The 17,563-nt window shown below is 42.2% G+C and overlaps 1 protein-coding gene across 1 annotated transcript; it reads left to right on the forward strand.

Moving 5' to 3' along the window:
* Nucleotides 1–15,209: 15,209 nt before the first annotated feature.
* Nucleotides 15,210–16,816, forward strand: nkx2.5 (NK2 homeobox 5). Its single transcript, XM_078261510.1, has 2 exons — nucleotides 15,210–15,561; nucleotides 16,203–16,816. The coding sequence occupies exons 1-2, from the start codon at nucleotides 15,210–15,212 to the stop codon at nucleotides 16,814–16,816; spliced, it is 966 nt and encodes a 321-aa protein (XP_078117636.1).
* The last annotated feature ends 747 nt before the right edge of the window (nucleotides 16,817–17,563 follow it).

The following is a 17,563-nucleotide window of genomic DNA, read 5'->3' on the forward strand; positions in this document are numbered from 1 at the left end:
TGCTGTTTGGGAATACAGGAGTGTGCCAGAAAAGCCATTTTCAAACTGACCTTTTCTTTCTGCACATGCATGGACAAATGTACATCCATGCCCCCACGGTGCATATGGAAAGACGTATAGTGACACAATTTGCAAACTTGTAAGTTGATTGTGTTTGTGTTGATTTACTTTTCGATGTTACTCTTTTTCCAGCTCTCTTCTTCCTGTCTCTCTCCTTCTCCTCCTCCATCCTTTTTCTGTCTCCCACTTAAAGCTGCTTCTCCTCTCTGTTGACAGCTTTGCTCTGAAGAAGAATTACTGAGTAAAAGGGAAAAAGAGAGAGCAAATAACAGCTCTTAGAATGTTTGGATTGTGAAACCAGAACATTAGTACAAACCATAATGGCTGGCCCAGAGAGCTCAGCGCCTCTCCAGAACTTCACTCTCACAGGCAATGATGTAACGCCAGCCATTTCACATGAAGCATTCGCTTGTTGCACTCCTCAAAGTCTATTTATACCTTATTCGTCTACTCAAAATAAAGCAGCCTATGTTAGGCTGATGCCCTTTAAATAGCCTGTTTGTTTAAGCTGAGGGAATTAGAATACAACTTTATGATGGTGATAGCTTACGAAAATTCTAGAAAACTTTGAATTGTTTAATGCAAAATACGAAAACATTGATTCATCATAAAAATTATGAAAAGAAGAACTTTATGTCCGAGTGCCTTGCCTGTTAGTGATGATGTCCTGCGCTCAGATATCCATAAATGACTAAACTCATGGACATAAAATAAAGGTGACTCACCCAACTGGCAGGTACAACCTGCTGCGCTGTTATGGAGAGATCATTTGAATACAAAGCAATGTGTGTGTGTGAGTGGCATGTGTGTTTGTGGTGCCAACCAGGCCTCAGTGTATACTACGCAGCAGAATAAACAAGTCTGTCTGTGTTTGCAGCCTGTAATTAAAGCCGTAAAAGTGCACACGCATGCAGTAACAGCACACGTCATGGCCTTCAGCGGCTCTGTTTCCCTCAGCCCTCAGCATGGGCTCGACAACAGCTGACCTACACAAACCACCTATTTCAAACTTCTCTGCACTCACGCATACACGAAACATATAAATGTAGCATCAAAAATAAAACTGCACAGGTGTGGGCCGCTTGGCTTGCTTCGATTGGAGCTGAATGTGCAGCATAGAGTAAATGCTGCATAACAACATGCTGCTGCTCACAACCGCCCTTTGCAGTCTTGCTTTGTCAAAGCTGTATTCACAGATTCACTGCAGGGAGATGTGATTGTATTGGCTTATTCCAAAGTGTAATCAGACCTCCCAATGGCTCCACCACCACCTCAGCCATAAAAATAACCTAGACATGAGAAAAGACCGCATCATGCTGAATCCTGCCAGCGTTTGGCTAGGAGGTAGACATACAGTACTCCAGAGGCCCATAATCTACCTCATAGGGGAGTCAGTCAGCCTCAGGACCTCCCAGCTCAAAGATGACAGCTACCTGTGCTCTGTGGAGGTTTCATCCTGGTGGGCATTCAAAAGAATTCTGGGGCCAATACGTCACATTTTCCAGCGCAAACATTACATTTTGTTGGTATTTAAGGGTCAATCATTGCATCTATTGCGGGTTAGTCTGTGCTCAGCAAGCCTTCTATACATTCCACAGAATGTGTAATATAAACTGTTCACCATGTGAGCTGTATATACTATATGTTCCCACAAGTGGAAAAATGTAAATGTTGACATTAGACTTGTGAGTGTGCATCTGTGCATGTAGGCACATGAACATGTCTGTGTGCGTGTCTGTGTGTACACACAAGTGAGCTTGAGAGACTCTCCATTAGTTTCTGTCCAGATTTTGCCCTCTGCTGGTGCAACTTTGGCAGCACTGTTTTTACATCGCCCCTGGACAAGTGAAAAGCATCACTAACAGCTGCAGACTACAGACTTTGAAATTAGGAAACATGCTCCAAATGAAAACTTTTGTGCAAATGTTTTTGCATAAATTTGGAGATTTCATAGCAACATTGATGCAAAAAAACTGCAGGTAAGTAGTTCTGATGAATGTCTGCTGCAGCTGAGCATTGATGGAGGGTTGTTGAGAGGACTAAGCAAATGAACACTTCTACATTTAGTTGTGTGTGTGTACCCATGCATATGTGTGTGTGTGTGTGTGTGTGTGTGTGTGTGTGTGTGTGTGTGTGTGTGTGTGTGTGTGTGTGTGTGTGTGTGTGTGTGTGTGTGCCCATGCATATATGTACGTCCGTATGTGTGTCAGTCACCAAACAGATCTCCTTGGAGCCAGTGATGGTCCAGAAGTCCCACGCATTTCCCATGCTCACTCACACCAAGCAGTGAGTTCCACCACACTCTCTCTCACTCTTCTCTCTCTCGTTTTCACCCTGTCATGTCCTCTTCCCTTCTCCTTTTCATTCTCTCGCTCTCGTCGTCACCGCTGCCATCATCATCCCACTTTGTTTTCATCAGATTTTCAGCCTGACCTCATCTCTGGAGGAGCATAATTACCAAATGGGGACATCGTGTTTTAACAGTGATTTTGAGGACAATGACTCACTCACGTTTGCAGGTCTTTTTTGTTCTTAGCTGTAACCCCCCCCAAACACTCCTTCTCTGACCCTGTGCATACATCAGTCCATGGTGAGATTGCTTTAGGAGTAATCACTGTAATCTCTCACTGTCTGGGGAGTTGGCAGGGCACCCTCTGTGCACTGCGTCTTGGAACATTGTGTCCATGCAGTGCTAGATGTTAAAGAGTGGTGATTGCGGAGAATGTGGCATGGTTTTGCAGAATGCCAGCCTATTAAGTTCAGCCATGCCAAAGCTATATTTGTGTTCCAAATGCTCTGCTGAATTGCAAAGTAGAATGTACTGTACATTTTTTCACATGAAATCACAAGCAATAAGCTTTACTTTGCAAAGAAAAAAAATGTAAATAAACTACATCTTGCCCCTATAATCATCAGAGTTTTATCTGTGCGTGCAGTCAGAGCGGCTGCTAAGTGGCCACATTCATTAGTGTGACCTGGTTAGGCGACAGTGTTGAAGCAGGTGGTCAGTGGTAGATAGGGCAGAGACATGGGGGACCCTGAGTGAGTAAAGCACAGGGCTAACAGGAGCTGTGCTGGTATTCCACTCACCTTGAGCATGTAAAACACTATCCCTGTGGAAGCAGCAGGAGGTGTGGGGGAAGGGCCGAACTTTTCTTCCCTGCCTGGACATAGATCACATAACTGGACCAGCATGGGACTGAGCCTGCCTCAGCCGTGGAGGTAAACCACTAAAAAATAAAACTTCTCATAAACATTTGGATCAGTGTGAGCCTGGTGTTATATGTGAATAAACCCAGAAAAAAATGTATAGTTACATGGCTTTATTGATTTTTCATCACAGGAAATTAACAAGGAGAAGTGATGAAATCAAGATGACCCTCATAGCAACCATTCCATTTAAGTGTCGTTTTAATTAAATCAGACACATGCATGAATCCACACCCATCACTACCCTATTCATTCCCCAGTAACACCCATCACTGGCCCTAAGTGTCAGTTTGAAGGAGCAGCATTCAGGGAATGTAACTCATGTCGTACGTGCCTCAAGGTTGCCACAGAAATTGAGCACATAGGTGTGAAGAAATGCCAGTCAGCCTCTCCATGGCTCCTTCAGTCCAGCTCCTGGCAGAGCGCTGGCAAGGCCCGGGGCCCAGGAATGCTGTGCCCATCTGTCAACACGGAGCTGCCTTCTCTGGCAATGCCACAGAGAGGATTTTTGTTACCTGGCCCTGGGTGGATTTCATAACCTGGCCTGGCAGTATAGCAGAGAGCCTTAGGGCTGCAGGAGGATTATGTGCTAGCACACATCCGTCTGGACCTTTCTAATTGCCCCTGCCACAGAGGCCTGATACAGCAAGACCCTGTGTTCCCAGCAGGTCAGGCGTGTGTGTGTGTGTGTGTGTGTGTGTGTGTGTGCGTGCGTGCGTGCGTGCGTGCGTGCGTGTCCCCTATGGAGCTTTCTCTCAACAAAGTGGGTTGGACTTGAGGCTTTTAAAGACGTAAAGTTCACTTCTGCAGAATTTATTGAGCTACCATCTAACAAATATCCAACATCTCTTCTGCTCATCTCTCTGACCTGCTCTCTTCTCCTTCACCTCTCCCCCCCACCCCTCTTATATCTCGTCCCATCACTCCTGCTCTGCTCCTGTAGCACTGATATTTATAATGAATGGTGTTCTCTATGTGGGGCCTGAATGTGTGTGGTGGAGCCAAGGGAGCACCACCTGAGTGATGATTCTGTCTGCCCAAGTCTCTTTCTACCCTTCTCTACCTCACACACACGCACGCGCACACACGCCTGACCTGCTGGGAACACAGGGTCTTGCTGTATCAGGCCTCTGTGGCAGGGGCAATTAGAAAGGTCCAGACGGAGCACAAGCTCTCTTCTCATACTGTCCCCATTAGAGAGGGAGAGACAGGCAGTGAGGAAAGACAGGAAGAGGACACGCATTAACACACTGTCTCTCTCTCTCTCTCTCTCACACACACACACACGTGCACACAGTGGCCGTACAGTAACCTTATGCAGCCCTGCGCTTTCTCAGGTGACTTGGTGGCTCAGCTTAGTGCAGTGTGTTATAATTAGCAGTTTTTGTATATTCCTCAGCTGTGTTTTAACCTGCTCAACAGACTTCGTAGTGAGTGCCCAGGACATGGGTCAAGCCACAATGTGGGTGTCCCTGAACTGCCAAATATTGAGAATAATGGGCTGGAGTTGGCTGAAGCAGTGTATGATCTGTCCAGACGCAATCTCTGTGCCAAAATGACAACAGTGATCGATGCTCTAAATGCTACAGAACCTGCCACACTATTAGAGGTGACGAAAGCGGATTCAGTCATTGAATGATGTGTTTACGTGCCACCAGTTTTTGCACAGGGAGCAGGAAGCCAATGACTTGGTGGCCTCCATGGCAATGTACGCCACATCTGAAAGTGTGTGTTTGTGTTTAAGTGTTTGTGTGTGTGTGTGTGTGTGTGTGTGTGTGTGTGTGTGTGTGTGTGTGTGTCAGGACATGATATGTGGCAGAGGGCTTATCCTTGACCAGAGGCGTGCACAGAGACCAGCGCTCTTTCCACACTACCTTTGTCTCCACATGAATTATCCATGGGGCCAAGCGTGGTAATCAAGCTGACCCGGCAAGCCTTATTACAATGTTGGTCATTTAGCCTATTAGCAATGCTCTTACCTCATTTTTGGTCAACTCCAATTGCATGGAAAATAGAGCAGTCAGCATGTTAAATGGGCTCAGGGAAGGCTGGGTGAGTTAAGGGCCATAGAGCGACAGCAGCTGATACAGCACACGCAGACTCGCGGAGAGACGTTGTAAACCTCAGGGCACATAGTCGGTCCTGGGTCACTGGAGGACTCTGGTATGATGAGCTCATGATCGTGAAAACTAATATTTAAAAAGGGGACAAAGGAGGACACTGAGCTTTACTGTATATTTACAAATAGGCTGAGAATTAGGGAAATTACATACTGTAGCTCCAAATACACCAGACAAGTATAATTCAGAGTTGGAAATGTTCAAATAAACAGATTAGATAAACACACTTTTAGGACTCAATGAATGGATCAGTCTCACCTGCTGTGAATGCAGGAGCAAGACTTTTTCATCTCCATCAGGACTTGCATATGTGATTTCCCCCATCTGTTTTCTACAATCTGAATATGATGCAATGATGTGATAAAACATTCAATGATAGTTCTTTTATGCAAAAAAAAAAAAGTAAAAGTACTATTGTGGGAGAGTTAGTAAACTACTATGTGATGCTGACCTCCTCTGGCCACTCTGTGTACTAACAACCAAAGCCTTATGCAGACTCATGCAGCAGTTAACACTGCACTTGATTAGAAAAGTAAAGAAAAGTGGTGACTTCTCCACAGGTAGAGAAGATCCCAGAAAATACCAGCAGAACTAAAGCGGTTATTTCCAGAGGAACAACAATTTCTAGCTACACTCCTCCTACAGTGCAACAGTCAAAAGTGTACAACAGTATACAAATACAGTGGAATGTAACGGAAACCTGTTGAGAGGAACTTTGCGCATGCTGTGCGAGCTGAAGTATGAAATTATATATATATGATATAATTTCGATATTGTGGAATGTCTTCTGTGGCTCTTGAGGTGATGTCATCGGGGTAATCTCGGGTTGGGTTTGAGACTTGTCATTTAAATGGATGTACTGCATATGTATAACACTTTTCTACCTTAGCAGACAAAGAGCTTTCCAATTTACACACTCACACACCGATGGTGGCGCAGCTGTTAGGGGTTCACTGTCTTGATCAATGACACTTTGACACACGCCGACTGAAGGAGCCGGGAATTGAATCAGCAATCTTGTGGGCTTAATGTGGGCTTCTCGGCTGACCGTGAAATTGATCTGCTCAATCCTGAAGGATGTCTCTTGTCTGGAGGGTTCCCAGTAGAGGCAAGAACAGCAATAATCATTTAAGGAAATCTTTTATCAGACATTATACAACTCAGGGGTCCCATTACTCCAAATCTTTAGATTTAATATGTTTCTGAATCAGCATCTTGTTAGGTGGCAGGGGCAGGGACAGGGACAGGCAGGGAATGTGTGATAAAAGATAGAGTTGAGTTATAGGAAAGGTTTTAAAGCTGGACTCATACAAAGTAGAGTCTGGATCGGGACAAATTTTTCTGTCCGAGCCCGGCCCGCGTCCGACAGAGCCGTGACCGAACCCGAGCCTGACAGGCATTAAAGGACAATTCCGGCGCAAAACGAACCTAGGGGTTATTAACAGATGTGTACCCACTCTGTCGCTCTCTGGGACATGTTTTCATGCTAATCGAATGTGTTTGGAGCTTGATAGACACTAGCGCGGACCGCTGATTAGCTTACAACGCTAGTATTCGGGGCACAGGGAACGTAAAATCAAATCGCTATTTATACCACTAAAAAGGCTCAAAATATCACCACACTTCAACTGTAGCATAGTGAGGGTCCCTAAATGTTAACCGAAGCATTGAGAACTTTGTAAGTGTACAGTAGTAGTGTATAAATAGCGATTTGTTTTTACGTTCCCTGTGCCCTGAATACTAGCGTTGTAAGCTAATCAGCGGTCCGCGCTAGCATCTTTCAAGCTCCAAACTCATTCAATTAGCATGAAAACATGTCCCAGAGAACGACAGAGTGGGTACACATCTGTTAATAACCCCTAGGTTCGTTTTGCGCCGGAATTGTTCTTTAAGATATTTATGTCCGAGCCCGACACAGTTCAAATCTCGTTTTTTTCTCATACTAATGACACATGTAGGCTACGTTTTTGTGTGGAAAGCCCGCTTTTATTAAGCAACTGTAGGAAGGCATTCGAAAATGTCAACAGATGAGTGCATCAGCGCACACGGGGCAACAAGCGCACGTTAATAAGCTGTTAAAATGTTCAATATGTTAACCTTTCCTGATTGCTTCGTTTCCGACCGTGATCAGAAAACCAGGGGAAACGCGTTACCTCCAGGGCCGACGTTATAAAATGAATAACGTCGGGGTTAAAATCCTGTTTCTGTTGAGCAAATGAATGAACTTGGCTTTCAGTCTGGGGTTTATTTCGGACACCGCACACACTGTGTACAAAACTTAAACTTATTCCATCAACTCTGCTCTGGTTGCATACAACACGTCTGCTTTCTCTTTCTCTATCTCTCTTCTGCCCACTTACCCCACACACACACACAAACAAACACACACACACACACACACACACACACACACACACACGCACACGCACTGAGCTCTCTTAACCCTTGTGTGGTGTTCATATTTTTGTTACACAGCCAATGTTCCCGGGTCTGGTGGACCCACCACATTATTAGGCTTTTAAATCAACACAGCCATAACAATTTATGTAAACATACTTAATAGATGTTTACTTTAGCTCAATTACCAATGATATATACATCATTTATGGTTCATATTTGCCATTTACCCCTGTGAGATCACATTTATGATCATTTTCGTTTTTTGTGAGAAAATAAGGAAATTCAATTATAAAAAAGTAAAAAAAAAAAATAGAAACAAGATTTTTGATCATTATTGGTGCTTATTTCTTAGAACTTAAACAGAACAGGTGAAAGTAACAATTTCGTAACTTTGTGTAGGAATAGCAGGTGCAGAAAGACAACATAGTTTCATAGCACCTACATTTAAATACACTCGGGTCCAGTAGACCCAAACACCTCATATGTAATAGTTATGTGTGGGGGTGTACCATGTGCAGTCATTGAAAATAAGTTATTTTTTATGTTCTTCACAGAAAATGAGCCAAGGCTAATGAGTTTGAGTTAGAAGAAATAATAAATAGCATAATTTTTCTTTAGGCAAACATTGAAAACGGGTCCCACAGACCCGAACACCACACAAGGGTTAAAGGAGCCGTAGCACCATTTTACAACAAATGCCTTATCGCGCTGATGTGACCGAGCCCGACCCGAACCCGACCATAATTTCTAAATATCTGTCCGGCCCGGCCCGTCGGGTACAGTCGGGACCCGTCGGGCTCGGGTCGGGTATCCATGCCTTAATACAAAGGACTCAAATTTAGGATATCTCGGCCTCTACTGCTTCAATTTTGAATAAAATACTAAATCACCAGAGTGCCCCTTTAAAATCCTGGTTTTACATTCAGTTTGCATATGTCAACAGGGCACAACCTGTCCCTTAAAATCCATTAGGCCTACAGCAGTATCCTATCACTGACCCTCAAACATCAGCTGTAGACAAAACTAAAAGCAGCCACAGAGTAAAAACCATCCTCACATGTTCTCCCGGGGGCTCCAACATCACCTTGAACTCAGCAAAAGACCTTGTGAAGCCTTGCCAAGCCTAAGAACATGACCTGGCGAGTGCGTGTCAGGGGTTGGGAGGCAGGCGGGAGGAGGCAGAGCATGGAGCGTAGATGAAGGGGGATGCTGCTCTCTCCATCACAGACAAGACAAATGATGCACAGACAGATGGCACTCGACATCGCTGCCATACCCAGTTAGTTTCCAGTTACGACAACATGACTCCGGATCAGCGGATGCTTATGTCACGCGACAAATGATACAGTGTGCCGACCACTGAATGATCTTTGCCACAACAGGAGTTTCACCACGATCATTCTTATAATACAAAAAAATTCAATATTATCATCATAAAGAGCAAACGGACAGTGGATTAAGCCAACGTTTAAGTGTGTTCCTGCAATGGCCACATGGTGGTGGTGTAACTCAAAAGGGAATGGTGGAGAGGACAAAGGGCAAAGGGGGCCAAAGACTCACTCATCGGCTAGTAAAACACATCAGTCATATCTAAATTGGAATCCGTTCATAATATCTCCACCCCAATTTCTAATATTATATGAAACATCCAGGGTGCAGCACAGATGGAGACACAGCGTGAGAATGCAGTTGCTGAGGCCAGACCTTGGACTGAAAGCAAATTGGACAGTATCAACCACGAAGTTATCCATGAGGGAATAAGGAGGTATTATACTGGGAAATAAAATATATAATAAACTCCTGAAAAGAAAGCTGGAACAACAGGTGGTGTTATGATTTTACAATGTATCAGGCTACAGGGCTGCTGGGTCACACAGGAGCTGTCTGATGTTATGAAGATACCATAATGTGAATCAGTCAAAGGTTTATGTTTATTTGAAGGTAATTTAATTCAGTCAGTATTTAGGCTAAGTTATGTAAGGTAACTTGTAATTTGTATTATTGTTAAGATTCCACTATGCATCTTGCACACTACTATTACTTGTTGCACTATACATCCCACTCCTTGTGTACTTGTCTTGATATTATGTCGTATTTGTATTTTTGTATTATGTTATGTGCCTATATGTGTATATTGTTGTCTCTATTGTACAGTATGTGTCTATATTACTATTTGTCTATGTATAGAGAGTTAACACCTACCGAAGTCAAATTCCTTGTGTATGTAAGTATGATAATAATAATAATAATAATAATAATAATAATAATAATAATAATAATAATAAAATTGATTCTGATGTTGGTAAGGCTAAAGGTGGTTGAATGCCAGTAGCCTGCATTTTTGCTGAAAAAGGAAAAACCTTTTTTATTGTTTAGTTTTTTTTGGGTCAAAATTTATGGAAATTACTGTGCAGTGAAAAAACCTGATATCCTCAGAATTATGTAGGTCATTTACCACAGACATGTATCTATGTCACATCAGAAAAGTCATTCAAAAGAAGATAGATCTCATTATTTTATTTATTCATTTCAAAATTGAATTATTTCAGTATAGGCTATTCATATTTTTATTGTTATGATTGCTGCATTTCAACATAGTTCCCATTTGGAGAGAGTCCAAATGGAATAGAAAATATTCAGTTTGAAGCAATGTACAAGTCCCCAAATTTGCATTAAACACTGTATGTGAAATTGTTGGATTCTCCTTCTTATGTTCTCCTTTTGTTGGTGAATAAATAGATAAATTGGTGTATGTTTTTAGTTACGTCTTATTTTATGTTTGATTTGGCAAAACAATGTACGTGTTGGGTTAAGATCTTTTTGTCTCCTAAAACTGTAAACGTTTTCATTTGACTTGAAAATTTAAATGTCTAAATACGACAAATGGATCTGATGCAACTTTCCGAATAGAATACTTGTGTGTACTTGTGATGTACAATTGTGGGAAAATGTTCTACAGTAGCCTTTATTACTTCTACAAACAGAGGTAATTGTTTTTTCTCTAATCTAGATTCTTGCCTCACCAGAAGGAAGCAGCCAGACTCTCGATAAATCCAAAACAACCGAGCACATCACTGCTTTCCATGGAGTTTAGAGTTTTTACAGATTTCAACATCCCAGATCTTGGAACTCTGTATGAACCGGAGTGTGTTGTAAGATCCTTAAACAGGCCCTTCTGGCTGTCCCAGCTTCCAGACTATAAGCCTTGAGACTTTGGAAGAGCCTATCTGGTCAGAGGAGTTCACCGTGTGTCCTCGTTTCAATTCTTAAAACTCTCGTTCTCCTTCGTGTGACTTAAAACAAGTTGTATTCGATTTCACTTCATTCTAATGTTTTATACATTATTGTATTGGCATATGCATTAACATATGTTTGTATTTGTATGTCTGTGTCTACATGGTGTGTACATATATGTACATCGGTGTTTATATGTATAAGTGTATATGTGCATTGAATAGTAAAAACAGTACAGTATATATGCATGTGTTTATATATAGGCCTGCACACATATATATATTGGGGCTCTGTTGAGTATATATACTGTATTGATGTGTTCATGTGTATACTGTATATGTATCTATAAGTCTATATTTTGTTATACTTATTTCAGGCTTCTTTTCTTGCGTTATAGTTGGATTGTAGCCATGAGTTAGTAATTGTAGGTTTTGTTTTGCATTTCATTTCAGCTTCTATCAGTGGTTGACTATACGTATGTACTCATGTATTGTTCTTTAACATTTTGAAGCACTTGTTCTTTATGTTAACATTTCCGGAGACTTTCTACATTTACTCTTGAACATTTAAAGGGAAATGCTGGATCTTTTTACTCACTTCTGACCAGTGGTGGAAAGTAACAAAGTACATTTACCCAAGTACTGTACTTAAGTACAATTCGTAGGTATTTGTACTTTACTTGAGCATTTCCATTTAATGCTACTTTATACTTCTACTACCCTACATCTCAGAGTAAGTATTGTACTTTTTACTCCACTGCATTGATTTCAGAACTTTAGTTACTTTACAAATTCAGAGTATTAATACAAAATACAGGTCAACTCATACATTATGATATATTATAGATTAAACTACCCAGGAGTATATAAAGTCATACAAAAGAGCTCCACCTTTACCAGCTGCAACATTAATGTGATGAACACATTAATGCAACAATACGTGTATATTCCAATTATATCTTTATTCTGGGTCATTCTGCATAATGAGTACTTTCATGTTTGGTACTTTAAGTTCATTTTGATGCTAATATTTTTTTTAAGATTTTGACTTTTACTTGTAACAGAGTACGCTGTGGTATCACTACTTTTACTTGACAGACACGGTTAGTTTAGTTTCTTTGCAATTTAAGATTAATAGCATTTATTAGTTTATATAGACTACCTCGTAAAATATGAGCAGAAAACAGACAGATAATAAAAATAAAAATAAGACAACAGTACATGAGAGTTGAAACTAACGCCAGCTGAAGGACCTAAGACGTTAACATATACTCTTGATTATAGTAATAATGCAACCATAATTCAACATAAGACCATTGTTCAGAGTGAGAACTTGACCCGTTTTCAAAGTTTCTAAATCAGAAATGTGTGTTTCTTTCAACCAAATTGCCCAAAAGTAACACAGATGGTTCCATGAAACGCTCTTCACAAGTAAGAGTCAGGATCAGTTCAATACTACCATTGACTTTTGGGTGTTTTATTCACTTTTTGACTAAACTTTGACAGTCTTTTACATCCCCTGATCTTATCTATCACTCATAATATATACTTTCTGCATTTTATTTTTAACTCTAAAATTAGATACAATTTCATAAAGGATACATGTGGTATATCGACTATAAAATCCAAAAATGAGTTTTAAAAACAGTGGTAACAAGTTGGTGGAAGTGTATACTGGGGGTAGTGTGTGTGTGTGTGTGTGTGTGTGTGTGTGTGTGTGTGTGTGTGTGTGTGTGTGTGTGTGTGGTGGTGGTGGGGGGAGGAAGAGAGCGCAGAAAAACGTCGAAAAATGCTACAAAAAAAAAAAGTATTAGCATTTTAAAAATGTATAATTGTTTATGTTTTAGTGTGCTGTTTTAAATGCAGGAATTTTGCCACAAAGTTGTAGATAGGCATACTTTATCCACCACTAACTAACACACCGACAGTTAGAGCGGGTAATGAGGCCAACCAGCTTTTGTGGAGAAAGTGTAAAATGTGTGCTATGCCATTCCTAACTGGATTATATCCTAAAGAGCCTGTTGCATCCTAATTCGCCTAATCACTAAACAGTGAATGGATCTAAATCACCAAAAGGCCTCCAGGAGAGAGAGACACACACACACACACACACACACACACACACACACACACACACACACACACACACACACACACACACACACACACACACACACACACACACACACACACACACACACACACACACACACACAGGCTCCTCACTCCGACACGCAATCCTCAAAATACCCACACGTTCGTGCAGCGGAAGTTTTTAAGCAACCTTATCTGAGGCTTTATCTGAGTTGGAGATGTGCTGCAGAAAGACAGGTCAAAGGGGACCGCGGTGAGTCTGCAGGACGAAGCATTAGGGATATGAAACACATGCCAGACCTGTCATGTTCAATTTACAGTTGACTGTTTACAACCCGGTAGAACTGAAGACCTATTTCGTTTGGTGGATGATTTATTATGGCACAAGATTGAGCGTTTGAATTTTTAATTTCTCTTTGCAATTAAAGACAGAACCGTTACGCTCAAACCGCGCAAAGTCAGTGGAAATCAATCATGATGAAAACATTTTACCCACGTCTTGTCCCCCCCCCACACACACCGACCCCCCCTCCCCCGTGCGTTTACTTTATTTCGCCAATTATTACAGCAAGAGCCGGGCTAGTGTTGACTCTCACTGCGCCCGAGAAAGATTTTACTGCCATTCATCAGCTCTCGAGGCGCACAAATAGTCTTTAAAACTATAAACACCATCGCTAGGTCGGAGACAGGGGGACCCATTTACCCCGTGGCTGTGCTAAACGCTGAAGATAAAACAAACGATAATACTGTCTGTCTCCTGTGACCGTCTCCACAGGCATTAATAGCAGGTTTAGTGCCAACGGTGCGGGGGGGGGGGACACGTGCAGGTTATGCGTCATTACGCACAGTTGTCTCCATTTTACTGCAGTCCGGCGAAATGATTTGTACTTTGTTTTTGATCCATCTAGAAATCACGGATTGTATATTTAAGATTGACACCGTCACATTTAGCCTACCTATGCTAAGGAATGCACACAGGAGTGTCTCGTTTATTGTAATGTAAAGCTGATTGCTTGTCTTGGAATTGAACAAAAAACATCGATGGCCAAATTAAAAGCCCTACAACTTGGGTGTCACATGTGACACATCTTTAGGATAACCTGGCCTGCAGCGTGGGTGGGAGTGTGAGTGTGTGTGTGTGCGCAGGTTTGTTGTTGTCTGTTATCACGTCCTGATAACGCAGACAGTGGCTCCAGAATCTCTTGGAGGCAGACAGCAGAGTGTGTCGCTACTGGTTTCAGGTTCCGCGTTCAGGGGGCCCAACCTGTTGTCTGCCCCCCCTCTTTCTTGACGCTCGTCTGCTCCGTTTCCCGTCAGATGAGGGACGAGACGACACCCCAAACACATGCACGAGCACGATCAGGCTTACCAGACACATACACCCCGGTTATAATTCCTCCCGGTAACTTAAATAACGCAAGTCATTACAGCCGACACTGCTGATGTAGCCTACACGCAGTGAGATAAATCATTTCTCTGGGTACTTGAAGATGTGTGTAAACATCCGTCCACATGCTGGACTTAGAATAATAGCGAGTAGAATTAACTGGGAACTCGTTTGTATTGTTCGCAATGATAAACTGCAATACTGAAGAACAACCATCATTTATTAATTTTTACATCAAAATCCTAAAACATGGCAGAATAAGATTAAGAAAATTACTGATTAGAGAAAACAGTTCTAACGACGACAGTTTGCATTAGGACGAGAATAATGAGGTTTGGGCTGGTGCATACTGGGTATATTTGCAGTGATTGAACACATGAAGGCCTACAAGCAACATCAGCCCGAGCCTGTGCCAGACATCACTTTACGTCATGAAATGGGAGTACCAGTGGCTCCATACGGAGGGTCCCACTGGCTCCCCACCTCCCTCCCTCCCTGCGTCACCGGGAAGAGAGGGAGGCCAAGAAAAAAAATTTGGAGACAGAGTTGACATTCAAAATGCAAACTTCACTCAAGATCAGTCTCCTATGCCAAACTCATACTTAAATCCAGTAAATATTACCAGGAAGGAGAGGGAGTTTGTTGACCTCTTTTTTGTTACCTCCACATGACAGGTTAATAGGTTTTCTTTTTCAGTTCTTGGCAATGTTTCCCAGCCCCAGCACGTCCACTCCCTTCTCTGTAAAGGATATATTAAACCTGGAGCAGAGTCATGACGTTATGGTGTCTTCTCTGGACGTTTCTTCTCGTATGGACTGCTGCACCGTGCCGACCTCCTCCTCCTCTTCCTCCTCCTCCTGCATGCTGGCCCGCCTGAAGCAGGAGCCTCTGCGGGACATGTCCGCCGCCGCCTCGCTGTTTGGAGAAGACCTCCACGAGTCCAGAGCCGGCAGAGGCAATGCCCTCAACTATGCTACCTTTTATGGGAAATCACTCGTGGAGATGGATATAGTTAAGGATGGGAAATCAGACGCGTTTGAGGGGAAACGTAGAAAAGGTGAGCTGATGAGAAGACGAAATGTGATTTTTGCAGGCCTGTGCAAAATGAGGCCCACAGGCTCGTGTTCTTTGATTTGCGCAAAACGCATCCGATGCTCCAAAAACCACTCCACCAAAGCAATAAGCAGTCATACAGGCTTTAAAACGTTTTCAAATTCAAACAAATATAAAAGTTGAGTGGATGGTCAGCATTTTCTTGAAGGCCTGCTGGATTTAAAAAAAATAATTTTACTTTTCATTTAAAAGAAAAATCAATGTCAAAACTACAAAAGTTGCACTGGCAAATTGAAGTGATTCAGTCACGCGTCATGTGTTCCCTGTGTGTAAATCTGTCTTTTCCTCCCCAAAGTTTACACTGAATGCATCATGGGCGGCCAAGGATCTGAAGCACCAACATTGGCAGAATTGACAAAAGAAAATTAACCCATGTAATTATATTACTATGTAATATGATACAGCATAATATATATGATATAATATTAGGCTACTATTATGTGTATTATTATTGGTCAGTAATAGTAAAAGAAATAGCTCTAGGCCTATGGAAATACATATCCATCCCCTCTGTTAAGAGGTCACTTTTGCAGATATAGGCCTAGATATTATTTTCATTCTTTTCTTTCCGTCTGGTGTAATCAGAGGACTTCAGCCCTCCGACCGAGCCTGTGGACGACATAAAAACAGAGGACGCAGGGCGACCCAAGCCCCGGAGACGCAGGAAGCCGCGGGTCCTGTTCTCCCAGGCGCAGGTGTACGAGCTGGAGCGCCGCTTCAAGCAGCAGAGATACCTGTCCGCGCCGGAGAGAGACCACCTCGCCGGGGTGCTAAAACTCACCCCTACCCAGGTGAAGATCTGGTTCCAGAACAGGAGGTACAAGTGCAAGCGGCAGCGGCAGGACCAGAGCCTGGAGATGGTGTCTCTGCCGCCGCCCAGGAGGGTGTCGGTGCCGGTGCTGGTGCGGGATGGGAAGCCTTGCCTGGCGGCAGACACAGCCCCTTACAACCCCTCCTACAGTATGGGTCACCTCAACCATTTCACTTATAACAACTATCCAGCTTTCAGTAACTACACCAGCCCCGGCTGCAACACAAACTATGCGTGTAACTATCCTGCAGCCGCAATGCAAACTATGCAAGGGTCCTCCAACAATGGGAATTACATGAACTTTGGGGTGGGGGACCTGAATAATGTCCAGAATACATTTCCCTCCAGTAATGGGGTGTCTTCGTTACATGGCATTAGGACATGGTAAACTCAACATGCAGCAGTGTTACCTATTCAGTTTATAACGGGATTATTTGCATGCATTTTAAAATGTGTCAAGACTTTGCGGAGGTTGTATAACTTCTCTTATATTTAATTACCTACTCACTTTTGGTAGTTTTTCGTTTTTTTTTTTTTTGTTCTCAGCACCAGTTTTTGTCTGAATAGTCTACTTTTTTTTTTTTTTTATTAATTTCCGTGACATCAGCGAACAGGCGCGTGCCATTTCAGCGGAAATAAATAAATAAAAACATGTTGCAACCACAGTTCTTTAATGTTATTCTAAATTTTATATTTTCTCTCTCATTTTCTATCTTTATGTTATTTATATATTTTTTTTGGACACCACGAGGTGGATTGTTAAATGTTCTTACCTACAAACATAGGCGAAGATGAAAAACACAAAATAAAATTGAAATAACGTTGGTTATGGAAAATTATTACTTCTATAGGCTATTCTAATTATTATTATTATAATTGTTAATATTACGGACATGCAATTATTTAATTAGAAATGCTTAAAGTTGTTTAATATAGTAATTGGATCTGGCTATAATCCCTGAATCATTTAAAACTACACAAACCCAGCAATATTAAGTCTCCATTATGTAATAGTGAACTATAGTTATGGCAGTATATAATTCATGGCTCTGGGTCCCATGGTTGAACTGGTTAAACAGTAGATCCACATTAAAGGACCCTAACATCTGTACAGCCCTCATATGGTTTGTGTCTG

Source organism: Sander vitreus, chromosome 10 (genome assembly GCF_031162955.1).
Source record: "Sander vitreus isolate 19-12246 chromosome 10, sanVit1, whole genome shotgun sequence".
Taxonomy (NCBI): domain Eukaryota; kingdom Metazoa; phylum Chordata; class Actinopteri; order Perciformes; family Percidae; genus Sander; species Sander vitreus.

Coding starts and splice junctions, on each gene's coding strand:
- nkx2.5 (XM_078261510.1), top strand. CDS start 15,210: ATGTTTCCCAGCCCCAGCACGTCCACTCCCTTCTCTGTAAAGGATATA. Junction 15,562..16,202: donor TGAGGGGAAACGTAGAAAAG/GTGAGCTGATGA, acceptor TGGTGTAATCAG/AGGACTTCAGCCCTCCGACC.